The sequence below is a fragment of the Balaenoptera acutorostrata genome, chromosome 1, assembly GCF_949987535.1.
Source record: "Balaenoptera acutorostrata chromosome 1, mBalAcu1.1, whole genome shotgun sequence".
NCBI lineage: Eukaryota > Metazoa > Chordata > Mammalia > Artiodactyla > Balaenopteridae > Balaenoptera > Balaenoptera acutorostrata.
In genome coordinates, this window is record NC_080064.1 from 197,879,509 (window position 1) to 197,896,246 (window position 16,738).

At 42.0% G+C, this 16,738-nt stretch overlaps 1 protein-coding gene across 3 annotated transcripts; it reads right to left on the reverse strand.

Annotated features, from left to right (window-relative positions):
- Nucleotides 1–719: 719 nt before the first annotated feature.
- UBE2T (ubiquitin conjugating enzyme E2 T) lies at nt 720–16,651 on the reverse strand. 3 transcript variants are annotated; one of them, XM_057540331.1, is made up of 9 exons: nt 16,517–16,651; nt 14,056–14,149; nt 12,437–12,671; nt 3,875–4,045; nt 3,232–3,301; nt 2,105–2,210; nt 1,895–1,993; nt 1,683–1,760; nt 720–1,106 (listed from the first exon to the last, which is right to left on the reverse strand). In XM_057540331.1, the coding sequence occupies exons 4-9, from the start codon at nt 3,981–3,983 to the stop codon at nt 981–983; spliced, it is 588 nt and encodes a 195-aa protein (XP_057396314.1). In that variant the 5' UTR covers nt 3,984–4,045; nt 12,437–12,671; nt 14,056–14,149; nt 16,517–16,651; the 3' UTR covers nt 720–980. The 3 variants fall into 3 exon arrangements, with proteins under 3 accessions (XP_057396314.1, XP_007182747.2, XP_057396318.1); XM_007182685.2 differs by lacking the exons at nt 12,437–12,671; nt 14,056–14,149; nt 16,517–16,651 and adding an exon at nt 11,949–12,040; XM_057540335.1 differs by lacking the exons at nt 12,437–12,671; nt 14,056–14,149; nt 16,517–16,651 and having other exon boundaries at nt 3,832–4,039.
- Between the last annotated feature and the right edge of the window lie 87 nt (nt 16,652–16,738).

A 16,738-nucleotide genomic window follows, 5' to 3' on the forward strand; every position in this document is an offset into this window, starting at 1 on the left:
GGAAATTGCTTGCTCACTGGATGCACTCTGCGTGCACGGTGCCCAGCCTGGCACAGGACTACCAGCCTGGGATACGGGCGGGACGTGACAGTCTCTTTCTCTGCCTAGGCGGCCCCAACATCTGCTCTCACTCGGCACCTCGTTCCACTTCAGTCGATTTCTGCCCAAATCTGTTTTCTCCGTCATCTAAACAGAATGATAAGCACAAGCCCAAGTGTACTGTAAAGTCACGAGCAGGGATTCGAGCTTGCACCTTAGTACTTGCCGTGAAATGAAGCTAGAGACAGAAAGGATTGTGAAAATCCATGTAAATCTGCACGATTATCTGGTTAATCCCATGCCTGATTTTCTCACCATTATATTCTAAAACACTTGGCACACAGCAGGTGTTCAGTCACTATTTGTTGAACAAACGAAAGTTATACCACAGCCATGTAAGTAAGTCACAGAAAGCGCAAGCTGCAAGAAACATTAACAGAAGGGTAATTACCTTATCCCCACACTGTGTTTAAGACTTCTGAAAACCTAGAATCCCGGAAGCGTGACAGTCACCAAATTGTCTCTAAGGCTATTTGACCCCCACGTCCATCATTCAGTGTCCTGAGTGATGCTGGTGAGTTGGCAAAATAAAGGACAACAATTCCAAATATTTTCACGTTCTTACTGTATAGCTCTCTGGCCAGTTTGCTCCCAGACACACATTCAGGATAAACACATACTCAACACTAAATGATTATTTATTTTCCAGGTTTACAAGTTTTGGAATACATATGTATGAGCTAAATAAAACAAACTACACTCAGAGAATCAATGTAGAGCAGAACATATAAATACACAAGGTCTGTTTCACAGGATACAAAAATGATAATGCCATCAAATACAAAGAAAAACATTCCAGAAATGTAAGCAAATTGGACCATGCTGGCAAAGAACGCTGGCAAAGAACATATTAACTAAGACGGGCCTGGACAAACCCCACCCTAAACATCAGGGCAAAATTTCTTTTCTACGCCCCCCAGGTGCCTGGCTCTCCTTTTCTGTGCTGCGCTGTGTCCTTCTGAGTCACCCGCCTCGGGGGGGCTATCAGGCGTCTCTTCTTCATCAGCCTAAAAAGGAGCAGGCGGGGTAGAGCACAAGGTTCACACCGACTATTCTCCCAGGTCCTTCTCTGCTGCCTCCTGGATAGGACATTCTCTCCGACAACAGCTTCCCCCATCCTCTGTACTGTTTAACTTTTAATTCTTCTCACAAGTGACCCTAACTGCTGCGTAACTCAGCCTGAAGCGCGGGACAGCTCAGCGACAATCTCGTGTGCTCATCTCCGCTCCTCAAGTTTGCCTTTTGTTAAATGAGGAAACTACCTATGTAAAACGGGGACGTTTCTCCTTCTCCCTTCCTCCACGTCCATGTCCCCTCCTGCCCTCCCCGACTCCTGCAAAGAGCTCCTTCTGGCCTAAACAAGAGACCTCGGCTGCCCTGTGGTGGCGTGGGTGGGCCGCAGCAGCCGGTTGAGCTATCTGCTGAGTAACGACGCAGAAGGCTGCGGTAGGAGGAGGTCAGCCGGCCATCCCAGTGTCCAGTGCGAACTTGGCACATCTAATAAACACTTACACACACAGAGACACATCCACGCTTAACAGAGCGACAACACGAGTGCAGTCACAGCTGTACAGACACCCTACCTTCTGTCTCGCGTGCTTCTCTGTCCACTGCCTGGCATTCCTGAGGAAGACTGGCTTGTTGTATTTAAACTCTGAGGACTAAGATGGAAGCAGACAGTCAATGGAGAGAGAAGGGACTTGGTAACCAAGCTGCAGCCGCTACGCGACCCTCCCCAACGGAGAGCAGGACGTGGGGAAAGCAGGCCGCGAGCGGGGGGGCCGGGGGCGCTTACGATGTCGGCCATGAGCGGGTCATCAGGGTTGGGCTCGGCCATGAGCTGCTGAACAGAAGTCAGCAGGGTCGCGATGTTGAGGGACGGTCTCCAGGCGCCCTAGGCAGACAGACAGACAGACAGCGGCCCTAAGAACGTGCTTCTCTAACACGGGTTTTAGAGCCGAGGACCACGGAAGGCGAGAGGGTCGCCTCTGCTCCCACCACTCACTTTTGGCGGCAATTTGAGAACATCTAAACAAATCCTTCCAGCGGAGTCGATGTTGGGATGGTAGATGGGAGTCAGAAATCGGATCTGAGGAGGTTCAAATGGGTACCTTTGAAAGCGCAGGAGAATACGGAAGTTTTACTAAAATACTGCTGCTTACATTATATACAGCTGCTGGTGACTAATGAGGACGACAGCCTTTGAGAGGCAAACCTTTGCTCTTGCCAAATTTTTATTACAAAAATTTATGAACAGTAGAAAAGTTGAAATAATAGTACTGAAAACCCTCTTATACCCACCACCTGGATCAAGCCCCTTCACCCTCTAAATACTTCAGCATGTCTCTCCTAAGAATAAGGTCCCTCTCCTATAGAGCTGCAAAACTATCAGTATACCTGTGAAAAAAATATAAAAATTATTTTCCAATATCACCTACTACTCAGATTTCCTCAATTTTCCCATTTTTTTTTACAGATGGGTGTTGAAAAACAGGATCCAATTTTGATTTATACACTGCATTTGGAAAATCCCTATCAGTCTCAGAACTGACGCCCCCCGTGATTACTGAGCTGCTTCTCTCAGGACTTGTAACAAGCCTGGCCTGGTGAACAGCTGTCTACAAATCACAAACTACACTACAGCTACCACTCCCCTGATTAGAGCCTTACAGGAGACCTGTATTAAAAGGGCCTTAACACAGAGGCAGAGAGAATGGTGGCTGCCAGGTGCCGCGGGAGCCAGTGTTTAATGGGTGCGGGGTTTCAGGTTGGGAAGACGAAGAAGTTCTGGAGATGCATGAGGGGGACGGCTGGATGACAATGTGAATGCATTTAATGCCACTGAACCATGTGCTTAAAAACGGTTTAGACGGTCAATTTTATGTATATTTTACTACAGTGATGGGCAGGGGGTGGGGTGGGGGTGAGGCCTAGATGTGATCCAGCTCAGGGTTAAGAAAAAGAAATCGAACTCCAGAGACATGAAATAACTTGCCCAAGGTCACATTAAGTCATGGTAAGACGAGGATTAAAATCCAGGTCCTTCAACTCCTGCATTCAACACTCTACGACACTGCTGTCTTCCAGTAACTGCGCTTTACCCTGGAAATTTAGGATATAGTTCCCACTGACCTCTCAGGAATGTTAACTTCCAGCTTGAAAACACCTTTTTCATAAGGTGTGTTTGCTCCACCTAATATCTCTTAAAAGAAAAAAAAGAAGAAGAACAAAACGTCAAGAGGTAATCAGATGATCTGAATTACCACACCCCATGGACCTAATGAAGTCTGGTCCTAACGGAAAAGCTGGGTCTGGGACAGAAACTCTCTCAGGGCTTAATAAGTCCCCATGCAATGTACCAGTGTACCCAAAGTTGGTGTCAAACAAAGAATACACAGGAGATCAAAACAGAAGGTGGACAACGCTGGCCGCAGATCACATACAACCTGCAGTTCTGCTTTGGTTGGAACGCAGTGTTCTGAACACTTACGTTTCCCATCTGGCCTCACAGATATTTGAGAAGGTGAGCTTTGGTACTAACACTGCTTCAGAGCTGATACCCAGATCTTGGCTTACAAATCAGTAAAAGATGGAATCAAAGGCCAAAGAAGAAATGTCATGGAAACCTTTTATAAATGTAAACAAATTAGGTAGAAAGATGGCGGGGCACTTTGACCTTGCAATTGTCCCCTACTTTAGAAGAACACACAGGTGTTCAAACTTCAGCACAACCTTTGACAGGGTCGTGACCCGTCACGCCTGGTGCAACACCTACGAGCTCGCAGATCTTCCATTCGGTCCCCATCCTGCCAGCATGTGATGCCCGGGGGCGGCTCCGCGGCCAGCAGGCTCAGCTCTCTCTTCAGACGGGATGCTCTCTGCATGACCCCAGGGAGAAGCACCCACACACGGTTCCCGGCGCCGCACTCAACACTGGCTGGGATCCCTGGGGAGAAAAGGGGCACCCACGAAAGGGTCAGTAACAGTGACCCCAGTTTTTAGCACACGGTTTCAATTCACTGAAGGATAAAGTCCTCATATTAATCTCTATTCTGAGACGGGAGTCTGAGTTTTTTCTACTTCCTTCTAGTTATCTATTCAAGCAAACACATCTAAAAAAATAAAGTATAAAACAATGCAAAAATTTCTACAAAGACTCTACATGCTTTAAATTAATGTCTGTCTCCACCGATAAATAATTAACTACTGAGGCAGAGCCTGGGTGTAGTTTTGCTCACCACTGCGTCCTCAGGTGCCCAGCAGAGAAACGGACGGTCAAGTACTAGCTGTGGGGGGAGAGCAAGGGCAGTGACGGGGAACAGTCATCACTCCAACGACAGGTTTATAAACTAATGCTTCAAGGTCTGGGGTTTTCTCCACATAGTTTGGAATCCACGTACTTCTCAACCCTTCAGAGTCCACTCGGTCAATTTCACCTTTCTTTAGTATTTCCAATCTTCTTTCCTCTTCCCGTCAACACTCAAACAAGTTCAACATCTCTCTCATCTAACACAAGCCCCTCCCCCCTTCTTGGCCCCACTCCCCCCTCTGGCCGCCTCTGGCTCCACAGGTGAGTCACAAACACCACCTCCCAGTCTACTGCCGTCTCTACACTTCATTCATGACATTTTTGACAAATACATAATATTAATGTAATCAATTACATTAATATTTACACTTTTGTGTATGAAAATTTTCCTTACCTCCAAACTTAGATACTTTCACATTTAAGTCTTCTATCCACTAGTAATCAATTTGTGTGTATAGTGTGAGTAGGGGTCCAAGTCTGAATTATTTCCCTCATATGAAAAACCAATTGTCCTAGTCCCATTTATTGAAAAGTCCATCTTTTCCCTGCTGATGTTGTCATAAATTTCCATACATGTATGGCCCTGTTTTGGGATTATCGAATTTGTTTCACTGATCAACCTGTATTATCTTTCAGCCAATACCCCACTGCTTTAATTGTAGATTATTAGTAAGACCTGGTATATGGGAAGGTGAGTTCTTCCCCCTTGTTCTTTTTCTTCAGGAATGCCTTGCTTATTTCTTAGTCCTCTGCTCTCCCATATGAATTTTAGAACAGTTTAAAAAGTCTACAAATATATACATACACACACACACACACACACACACATAGAAAGCTGCTGTGATTTGGACTGGAATTCCACTGACTCCACAGATCAATTTTGGGAGAACTGACATCTTTATGGTAGTGAGTCCTACAATTCATGAACATGCTATATTCAGGTCTTTCTGGATGCTTTTCAATAGTTTTATAATTTTCTCTATAAAGAGTTTACCTTTTGTTAGATTCATTCCTAAGTACTTTATATTTTTATCTTTTTTAAAACTCTATTTTCTCCCCATTTCTTATTGATATATGTAAATATAGTAGATTTTTAACCAAAACTTTATAATGCTAATGATGAATCTATTTGGGAGATGGGCTGCGGCTGGTAATTCTACATATATCATCCATGAATAATCAGTTTATTTCTTCCCTTCTAACCTTTTTCCTGTCTTCTATTCTGGCTATAACTTCCAGTACAATGCTGAACAAAAGAGCTGATAGCTGGTATTCTTATCCTATTCCTAACCTTAGAGGAAAAACTTTCAACACTATTGCTTATGGGTAAGACTGGCCTATAATTTTCCTTCCTAATTTCATCATCAGTTATCAAAATTAAGCTGGCCTCCTGAAATGAGTTAGTTTGACATCCTATAAAAGAATCTGGGAGATTATCTGTTTCTAAGATGTTTGACAGAATGATACCTGGTAATGGCGTTTTCAATGTGAGAAGATTTTAAACTACAAATCCAATTTCTTTAAATATTACAGCATTATTTAAGCTTTCTATTTCTTCTTGAGTCAATTTTGGCAAGTTAAATTTTTCTACAAATTTATCTATTGCATTGTTTTACATTTATTTATATAGAGTTATCTTTTCAATTTTGACATATAATGCTATACATTGCTTTCTAAGTACCAGTGCATTACAAAGTTTTGATATGTAGAATGTTTATTCCTCTATTCTCAATATTTTCTAATTTCCATTACGATTTAATTTATTTAGAAACAGGTTTCTCAATTATCAAACATGCAGGAGCTTCAGAGTTGTATTTACTATTGATTTCTAATGTGTAGCTTTTCAAATCCTTTGAAATGTGTTGAGTCTTGCTTTATTGCAAAATATGCAGTCAATGTTCATAAATGTCCCAGGTGTGCTTATAAGTAAGACTGCCCCAAAGTTACAGGCTCAGCATTTTCTACACGCCCACTAGACAGGTGTGCTGGTCGTGTTGCTCAAATCTTCTCCATCCTTACTGATTTTCCCTCCTCTGTGATTTATCAGTAATGAGAGTGATGTTTATTGAGAGTAGATCATTCTGATGTGAAATCTCTTAATTTCTCCTTGTAGTTTTATCAATTTTTGTCTTATATATTTTAGGCTAAGCTGTTAGATACACACAAATTTAGAACTGCTACATATTCCTAGCAAATTATAGCTTTTATCACTAGCAAAGAGCCCTTCTATTCCCCGGTAATGCCTTTTTCTTAAAGTGTATCTCATGTTAAAGCTACTCCAGCTTTCTTCTGGTTGGTATTTGCTGAGACATCGTTTTCCATCTTTTTATTTTCAACCTTTCTGCACCTTTACACTTTAGATGTGCCTCTTGTATATGTCTGGATTGTTTAAACCCAGTCTTTAAATCTTTATCTTTTAATTGGTATATTTAATATATTTACATTTACCAATATATTAGTTATCGATTATCATAAAACCACTCGAAACTTAGTCAACAAAAACCACCACCGTTTTGTTTGCTATAATTCTGTGGGTCAGCAATTTGAGCTGGGCTCAGCTTAACAATACTTCTTTTGGTCTTGGCTGGGATTACTAATGTGGCTGAAGTCATCTGGGGGCTCTACTGGCAGCTGAATGGACTGGGAGGTCTAAGCTGGGGTGGTTCATCTCTCTTCCACCTCTGATGGGAGGACCGGCAAAGTCACGTTGAAAAGGGGCACACAGCATGAGTTGGGAGGAATGATGGCCATCTTTGCAAACAACCTACCACAATCATAATTACTGACATGTTTATATGTTTCCATATCTTATTTTATATTTTCCATTTGTCCTTTTTCTAATTTTCTTTTCCTCTTCTTTTGGGTTGATTTATTTTCTCATTCCATTTCCCATCTACTAGCTTGAAAGCTATAAACCATATTTGTATTTTTTTCTTAAATTACCACATAGATTTTAACATGCATATTTAACTCATCAAAGTCTAAAGTTACCATTAGCCTCCTCCCAAACAATACAAAGACACTAGAATGACTTAACTCTGATCACAACCTTCACTGTTGACTTACACTGTTTTCTACTTTGATTCTATCATTTTCTTTAAATCCAACAAGGCATTGTTATTACTATTTTATACACTCAAAGTATAAGAAATACTGGGTGAAAAATTTCCAAATATTAAAAAAATAACAAGCTACAAACCCAGGAAGATAGGAGCTACCCAAGCAGGATAAATACAAAGAAAACCACACCTAGGCTAGGCATGTTAGAATAGCAAGAATGACAAGGATGGTAAATAACTATATAAGTATATTCCATATGTTCAAGACGTAGAGAAGAGCATGAGCATGTTAAGAAGAAACATGGAAGATATATAAAAAAAAAGATGCAAATTAAACGTCTAGAAATGAAAAACACCATGTCTGAGATTAAAAATATACTGGATGGGATTAACAGCAGACTAGACAGTGTAGAAGATTAATGAATTTTAAGACACAGTGATAAATACAATCCAAAACCAAACAGTGTAAAAAACCATAAAGAAACGATCAGACCCTTATCAAGTGCCTGTGGGGACACGGAAACCTCTGGCTTCCGAGTACTTAATCAAAGGCTGCCCGTCAGTTGCCAAGGAGCTTAAAGATCTCGTAAGTTAAATGTTCAGCGAGGATGGAGTGTCAAGAGGGTGTCCCAGAGGCTAACAGTAGGAATGGTAGCACTCCTCACATCTTTGCCCATCCTAAGCAAGGTGAAGGAGATGTAAAAGACCAAAATTCACTTATATGGATATGCGGGGGGGGGGGGGGGTTGTCTACCAGACCCTTCTATGAGTTACTGTCTTAAATGACATATTATTTTATACTGCTAAACTTTCACAAAAGAGAATGGTTGAAAGATATGATATGTAGTAAGAACATTCTGGATGAATAAGGGCAATAAGCATTCTAAGTATTCCACATACAAGAACATCAGATAAAAGTGTATACTGTGAAACCCTTAATCAAGGACTTCCATGGTAGTGATCAGACAGCACAAACGTCAGATAAACACATTAAAGAATTGTATGTTTTATCCACCAGACATGTTTAGTACTGAAGGGACTTTAGAGATCATCTAGTTCAACTTTTTAAAAATACAGACAAAAAAAATAAAACAAGTGAAATGGCTTGATTTTTCTGTTTAAAAACTAACTAATGGTTATTTCTGGATCACTGGGACTATGAATAAATAACTTTCTTTTAAAACTTTTTTCTAGAATGATTACATTATTTATAGAATGAGAACAGTAAGTTATTATAGGAAAAAGCATCCTATTTCCCCTTAAAAAGAATTTCTGGATCTACCTGAATGAGTTTGCCAGGTTGTGCCCAGTTTCCAGCTTCTAAAGTCTTCATTTCCCTTCAACTGAGATTTCTTAACTACCAAGGGAAATCCCAGTTTTCTAAGACCAACTGTAAGAGCTTCAACAAAAACAGCTTGAAGATGTAACATCAGCTCACCCTGCTAAACGTCCAGTACCCGAATTCTAATAACATAACCCTATCCTGACAGCTTCTCTAATAGCGTAAACCCCGTAAGAACAGAGCCAATGGTGCGCTCGCAAATTCCATGTCCCAAGGGAGTCCAGACCAGGGTTGTCAGATAAAATACAGGATGCCCAGTTAAATCTCAATTCAAATAAATAAGTTTTTAGTATAAGTATGTCCTAAAAAAAGAAAAAATTAAAAAAGAACAGAATATTAGTGATAACATTAAACAGACTTGAGTTGGGAGAGGGAAGAGGAGAGAAAAAATATTTGAAGAAATAACAGCCAAGAAGTTCTCAAATATGATGAAGACTATAAACTCAGATTCAAAATGCTCATGGGGCCACAAGCATAAGAAACACCAAGACACATCCTTATTAAACTGCAGAAAACCAGTGATAAAAAGTTTAAAAAGCATCAAGAGGAAAAAGAAGTCATATTATGTACAGAGGAACAAAGGAAGAAAGGCAGCAAATGTCTCCTCAGAGACAATGCATGCCGGAGGCCAGTGGGACCACATCTTTAAAACATGGAAAGAGAAAACTGTTGACTTAGAATTCTATATCTGGCAAAAATTAAGGAGATAAAATGGAAAAATAATTAAACATAAGAGTAAATCTTTGCGACCTTGCATTGGGCAAAGTCTTCTGACATATGACACCAAGAGCACAAGAGACAAAAGAAAAAATAAACTGAATTTCATCAAACTTAAAAGCTTTTGTGCTTCAAGAACATCATGAAGAAAGAAAGTGAGGGATCTCCCTGGTGGCACAGTGGTTAAGAATGCAGGGGACACGGGTTCGATCCCTGGTCTGGGAAGATCCCACATGCTGTGGAGCAACTAAGCCCGTGCGCCACAACTACTGAAGCTCATGCGCACCGCAACAAGAGAAGCCACCGCAATGAGAAGCCCACGCACGGCAACAAAGAGTAGCCCCTGCTCTCTGTAACTAGAGAAAGCCTGAGAGCAGCAACGAAGACCCAGCACAGCCAAAAAAAAAAAAAAAGAAAGTGAGAAAACAATACATAGTAGGAGAGAAAACATTTACAAATCATACACTTGATAAGGAACTTATTTGTATCCAGAACATATAAATAACTCAATAATGAAAAGACAACCTGATTAAAAAATGGACAAAGGATCTGAATAGGTATTTCTCCAAAGAAGATACACAAATAATTCAATAAGCACGTGAAAAGATGCCCAACATCATTAGTCACTAGGGAAATGCAAATCAAAACCACAACAAGCTGTAACTTCACAACTACTAAGATAACTATAACCAAAAAGACAGCATCTAAGTGTTGGCGAGGGATGTGGAGACACAAATCCTCATATGTTGCTGGTGGAAATGCAAAACGATGCAGCTGCTTTGGAAAACAATCTGCCAGTTCCTCAAAACAGTTAACAAGGAGTAACTTATAACCCTGTAATTCTACTCCTAGGTATATAATCAAGAGAACTGAAAACATATCTACATAAAAATCTGTACACGAATGGTCACAGCAGCATTATTCATAATAGCCCCAAAATGGAAACAATCCAAATGTCTGTCAACTGAAGAATGGATAAACGAAACGGGGAATGTCCATACAATGGAATATCATTCTGCAATGAAAAGAAGTAAAGTGATTCACCAATTCCACTTCTGGGAATACATCCAAAGGAAACAACTCCAACTTGAAAAGGTATCTGCATCCTCATGTTCAAAGTGTTATTAACAATAGCCAAGACTCAGAAACAACATCCATCAATGGATGAACAGCTAAAGAAGTTGTGGGATGTATACACAATTGAATACTATTTAGCCATAAAAAAGAGGAAATCCTACCATTTGCAGCAAGATGAATGGACCTTGAAGGCATTATACTAAGTGAAATAAGTCAAAGACAAATACTGTATGACCTCACTCACTTATATGTGGAAAAGATCACGTTTCAGGATCTGGTTCTCAGTTTTGTAGTCTAAAACTTCAACTTGGCAGTAAACCTAGATTTGATAGGGCTTAGATGTACTAATTCATGCCAAGCTCACTCACAAAGACTTAAACATTAATTAAAAGGTCAATTTATTAATTTGTAAAACTACAGTAAAATTTTTAACTCCACATATTCCCTCCCTAAGTTATTCCTACTTGGAAAACTAATTATAATCAGAAGATTACCTGGTGGTCATAGATTGTAGTTAGGAGGACGATAGCACTTATGATAATCATAAACTTAAATTGAGTCAGCTATCTTAACCATATGTTTAAAGGTGACTAAGTTTGTGTATTGGTTGGGTCAAGGTACTCTCCTGAACTGGGGTGCAAACACAAAGGGTCCTTTGGTTCTCCTTCTAATCTCCAGGGCTGTTGCTCCTCCACAATTGACACACTCAGAAATATTTAAATAGAATTGGTAATACTACAGGCAAATTAATACGTTAAATAGAATCAATTACACTACAACAGTCATTCATGTAAGTTATTCCAAATTTCCTTAGCCACACCTTTAAGACCATCATCTCTGGGACCAATTACTTTACTAGGTAATTAACCACTATTTTTATATACTGATCCTCACCACTTTTTCTCAGTAAGCAGACACTGGGAATCAATGACAATAAAACAAATATGCACAAGTCATAGAGTGTCGGGGGGAGGCAGGGGTACGTCTGAGGGGGCAGGGAGGAGGCGGGGGAGCGGGGCCGGCAGGGAGAATGTGTAGGGGAGAGAGAGGAGGTAGCGGGACGGCCGGGGGGAGGGGCATATCTGGAAGGGATGGGGGAGGCCCGGGGGCTGGGAGGGGGCGGCCGCTGGGGCGTGGTGTTGGCAGCTAGATGGCTGGGGCGGCCGGGGGACAGGGAGACAGGCCGGGGGCGCGCGCCCGCCACGGCTGTCAAGACATCCATCCAGAGCCTCCGTTCCACAGCCGATAGCCCGACAGGCAGAAAGCCACCAACCCACCCACCGCCCCACCGTAGACCCCCGCGGGCGGCCTCTCTGCAGAAGAGCCGGAGGACCCGCTCCCTCACCTGCGCTGACGCCCCTCGCAGTGCAGCGGCACAGACCAGCCTGCACCGCGCCTGCACGAGCTCGACGGTTGCGTCGCCCCGCCTCCCGCCCGCGAGGGTGTGATTGGTCGGGAGCGCTGCCCGGGAGGAGCGCGGCTTCCAATTGGCTGGGCTCCGAGCGGGCTCCGCCCACGCGCTTTGAACAGGGGCGCGGCGCGCGGGGACTGGCTCGGTTCTAGCTCCGTCTGCCCGAGCGAGAGGCGCGGTAGGAGGAACCGGGAGAATCTGATCTGGAGAAGGGGCTACGGTCGGGGTTTTTCACGCGGAGGGGCTGCCGCTCCAGGACAGTCATACCCGCGGAGGGCGCTCCAGGAATTCAACGGAATCTGAGGGACTGGGGATTCGGAGCCGGGTTCCGACTTGGGGCGCGCGGCCCGGCGGCCCTGGCTTCCCGCGCGGGGAGCGTCCGTCGTGCTCGGACCGCACTGCCGGCCGGAGGCCGTACCCACCCTCGCCTCCTGCTCCGGCCGCGGGAGGGGCGGCCGGTCCTCCTAAACCTGCGGACCGGTACAGTCCGACCGCTGCGGGATTTGTGCGTTCGGCCCAGATCTGCGTTCAGTAGCCGTGGCTCCCGGTGACCGCTGCGTGGGGCGTCCTCTCTGCCCCGCAGACCTGCGCTCTCCAGGACGGTCCGCGGCGCTGCCGGGGCCTCACGTCGGTTGTGGGAGTGAGCCACGCGGGGAGCTGCGAATCACACAGGAATCCTGTTACTGTCCAGTTAGCTGTCGGGTTCGCACCTACTGTTAGCATTTACTCGTTGTGGGGAAGTGTTTTCTGTCTTAATTCTGGAGTTGGCTGCTTATTTTAGTGCTGATATTTTCTATTTTAATCTCTTCAATGTCTTCTCTTATTTTCCACCCCAACTGTAACTGTGTCACAATTACAGTTCTGTCTTCCGAGCTGAAATTGATTACTTTCTTGGGTGGTTTTCTGAGAATCGAGTCTTTAAAATGTCTCTTATTAAAACCAGGCACTATGTTGAGTCTGGTGGAAAGGAGAGATAGTATGATAAAACAAGCAAAGACCTGTAGTTTTGGAAGCCAAACCGAAAGAATTGGATAAAAGAAAAAAGAAAAACAGAAAGAACTCCGTGGGCTAAATGTACAGTCTCTGTTTGTCCACCAGAGGGAGGTATCTTAACTGGTGGGAACAGAGGCTGCGCTGAAAGGTTTTCATAAACTGTACCGGTGTCATTGCTTTAAAAAATGGAGTATTCTAATTTGTAGTTCATGTTTTAAGTGTATGGGAAATTTTTTTTTTTTTTTTTTTTTTTATTTTTTTTAAAGGATTTTCTTATTTATTTATTTATTTATTTATTTATTTTTGGCTGTGTTGGGTCTTCGGTTCGTGCGAGGGCTTTCTCCAGTTGCGGCAAGCGGGGGCCACTCTTCATCGCGGTGCGGGGACCGCTCTTCATCGCGGTGCGCGGGCCTTTCTCTATCGCGGCCCCTCCCGTCGCGGGGCACAGGCTCCAGACGCGCAGGCTCAGCAATTGTGGCTCACGGGCCCAGCTGCTCCGCGGCATGTGGGATCTTCCCAGACCAGGGCTCGAACCCGTGTCCCCTGCATTAGCAGGCAGATTCTCAACCACTGCGCCACCAGGGAAGCCCGGAAATTATTATTTAATAAAAGTTTCCTCACTTTATACCGCAGTGTATGTGCATCATAGCTGGTGCACTTAGTACATTTAAAAGTTCAAAAATTGTGGTGATGGTTTTGTAATGTGTAAAAATACCAAATCACTATGTTGTGCACCAGGAACTGACGTAGTTTATAGGTTAATTATACTTCAACAAACAAAAAAATCTTATAGAAAAAGAGAACAGATTTGTGGTTTACCGCAGGCAGGGGAATTGGATGGAGGTGGTCAAAAGGTACAAATTCCAGTTATAAGATAAATAAGTACTAGGGATATAATGTCCAATGTGATAAATATAATTAACACTGCTGTATGTTATATATGACAGTTAAGAGAGTAAATCCTAGGAGTTCTCATCACAAAATATAGCTTTTTCTTTTTCTTTTATTTTGTTATCTATATGAGATGATGGCTATTCACCAAGCTTACCATGGTCATCATTTCATGATGTATGTAAGTCAGATCATCATGCCGCACACCTTAAACTTATACAGTGCTGTATGTCAATTATATCTCAGTAAAACTGGAAGAAAAAAGTACAAAAATTATGTTTTACCTATACACAGGATTATTTGTCAGGATTTATTCACTTGTATATAAAATATTTTTTTCTTTAGAATATTTAGGAAATCTAAACTCTCATGTTTGTTTAATGGTAGTAAACAATTGTATAAGTTTATTGTTTAAGTTTACTCTCAGAGAGCCCTGCTTGGGGGAAGACGTTTCAGAAAAAAACTTAGATGATTTTAATTTTGAAAAGCTTTTCAAATCATTATACACAGATTGATTTGTTTTTTTTTTTTTTTTTGGTGGCATAACTTTTTTTTGGCTGAGCTAGTTAAATTAATTAGATTATAATAATTATCACTGCATTCCGTAATCACATAGCTGGAAGAGTCATCTCCTTCCAGGTAGGTTTGCACTTAAATTATGTAAGGAACTTAACTACTTATATTTTTCTTTAAAATCTCCAAAGAGGGTATCATTTTCTTACTACCTCAGGAAAAAAGCAAGTAAAATAGATACAGTAAGGAAGTACTACCTGGAACTTCCTAGTATTGAGACTGAATTCTTCCTATTGAAATTTAAGTTCATACCTCTTGGGAAAGTATGGATTTAACTTGGACTTGGCCAATTTTAGCGTATTTTTACAACTGGAACCAGATGTTTCTTCTTTCCTGATTCTGAATGCGAAAAGAATACAGCCAGAAGAAATATAACATTATCGAGCCATGAAAATTTTACCCTAGTTTAAAAATCCTTATTAGAAAACCAGTATGTAAAATATATGGTCCAATTATACATACTTTTTTTGAGCCGATATTGTGTACCAGGATCGTAATATTAAAATGGTGCACGTGGATTGCTGTCAGAGATCTGTTTCCTGAGATTTCAGCGATTTGCTGAAAACTTGCCCTTCTCTTACTTTTCTGTTTCCTTGCCAGACTAGCAGAGTTCAGCTAATAATGGTTTCTTGAAGAGGGTTAGGTTCCTAGCTGAGTATTATTTCCTATCTTGTTTAATATCAATATTTCTTTTATTCTATAGGGACGGTTCTATTTGAGAGCTTGTGAGCAATTTTAATTATTAGCAAGAGGCTGAGTTGGAATAAGAAGAGGTTCCATGCTGACAAGTTATAAAGTAAACCTCATACAGAATTTTTAATTCCAATAGATGATGAGGCATGAGAAGTTCTATGGTGACTAAATGCAAGGAAATTATGGCTATATAAAGTATACAGTATTACATCTTTTATTTTTATGCACATTGTTCTTCCCAGTTCTCAAAGATGTATGACTTAATTAGTATTTATAAAGAATTCAAGGATACCTAATTAAAGCATATATGGATAGATGTAGTATTATTAGACATAATAATTTACATTTATATGTCCCTTTTCATTTGATTCTTGGCTTGTCTCAGCGGAAATTGAGGCACGTGATAGAACATAGTAAAGTTTCCCTTTACAACGACCTAATCATTTTTGCAACATTTTTTTAAATGGAAAACTTCAACCATACAGGAAAGTTCAAAGAACCTAATAATTGTATATGTTCTCTTTCATAATGGAAAACACAGTTATGTTTTGTCCAGGGCTAAAGCCCTGGGGAGTTAAAGTTACTAAATCAACCTGACAGGTTTTAATAACCAAGTTCACTGTGAATATGAAAATGGCCTGCGTGCTGCCTTAGGAATTTAGGACGCGCATGGTATTTTTTTTTTAATTGAACTATAGTTGACTTACAATATTGTGTTTGCACCATAGTATTTTTTTGTAGCTTTGGGAAAAAAATCATGGAAGACGGGACATATGTCCCACATATGCCTCCCAAGAACTTAAGATCCATGAAAAGGGTAGAAGAGGAGGAGAGAGACAGAAGGGAAATTAATATTTATTGTGAACTGGTATACGCACAGAGATAGTACTAGATATCCTTGCATGTATTATCTTATCCGCTCCACACGACCACCCTGTGAGATTTTTTTTTTTTTTTTTAAATTTTTTGGCCGCGCCGGGTCTTGTGGGATCTTAGTTCCCGAGCAGGGATTGAACCGGCGCACCCGGCCGTGAAAGCGCCGAGTCCTAACCTCTGGACCTCCAGGGAATTCCCTAAGGTATTATTATTCTCATCTTACAAATCAGGCTCGGAGAAGTCAAGTAACATGTTGGGAGAACTGAACTTGAATGCGCTTCCCACTATACCTGCGAGCATCATTCCCAGGACCTCTTCAGGGCCATGTGTTAATGCGTTCTAAATTACAACTTTAATAAAGCTCTGGATTTACAACCAGGACACTGTTTTGAGAGTTTCGGGTACTTTCCGTCCAGTTTTTCCGCAATAGAAAGTAAGGCTAATTGCCGACCCCTTTTCCACTTCAAAAGACTTACGTGATAATTAGGGAGCCAAGATTAGCTGGAAGTCAGAACAAGAATAAACTACGACTCCCAACAAACCCGCGGAGGTGACTCGGGCGGTGGACAGCTCCCGCTTCGGGGCAGAGGTGACCCCGCGCGTCCGTGGCCAAGCAGGGACCCCCCCCCACCCGGGCCGCGCCTCTTTCCCGATGCATCCAGGGACTTGTAGTTCCCGTCGGGCGCCGGTGCGCCCGG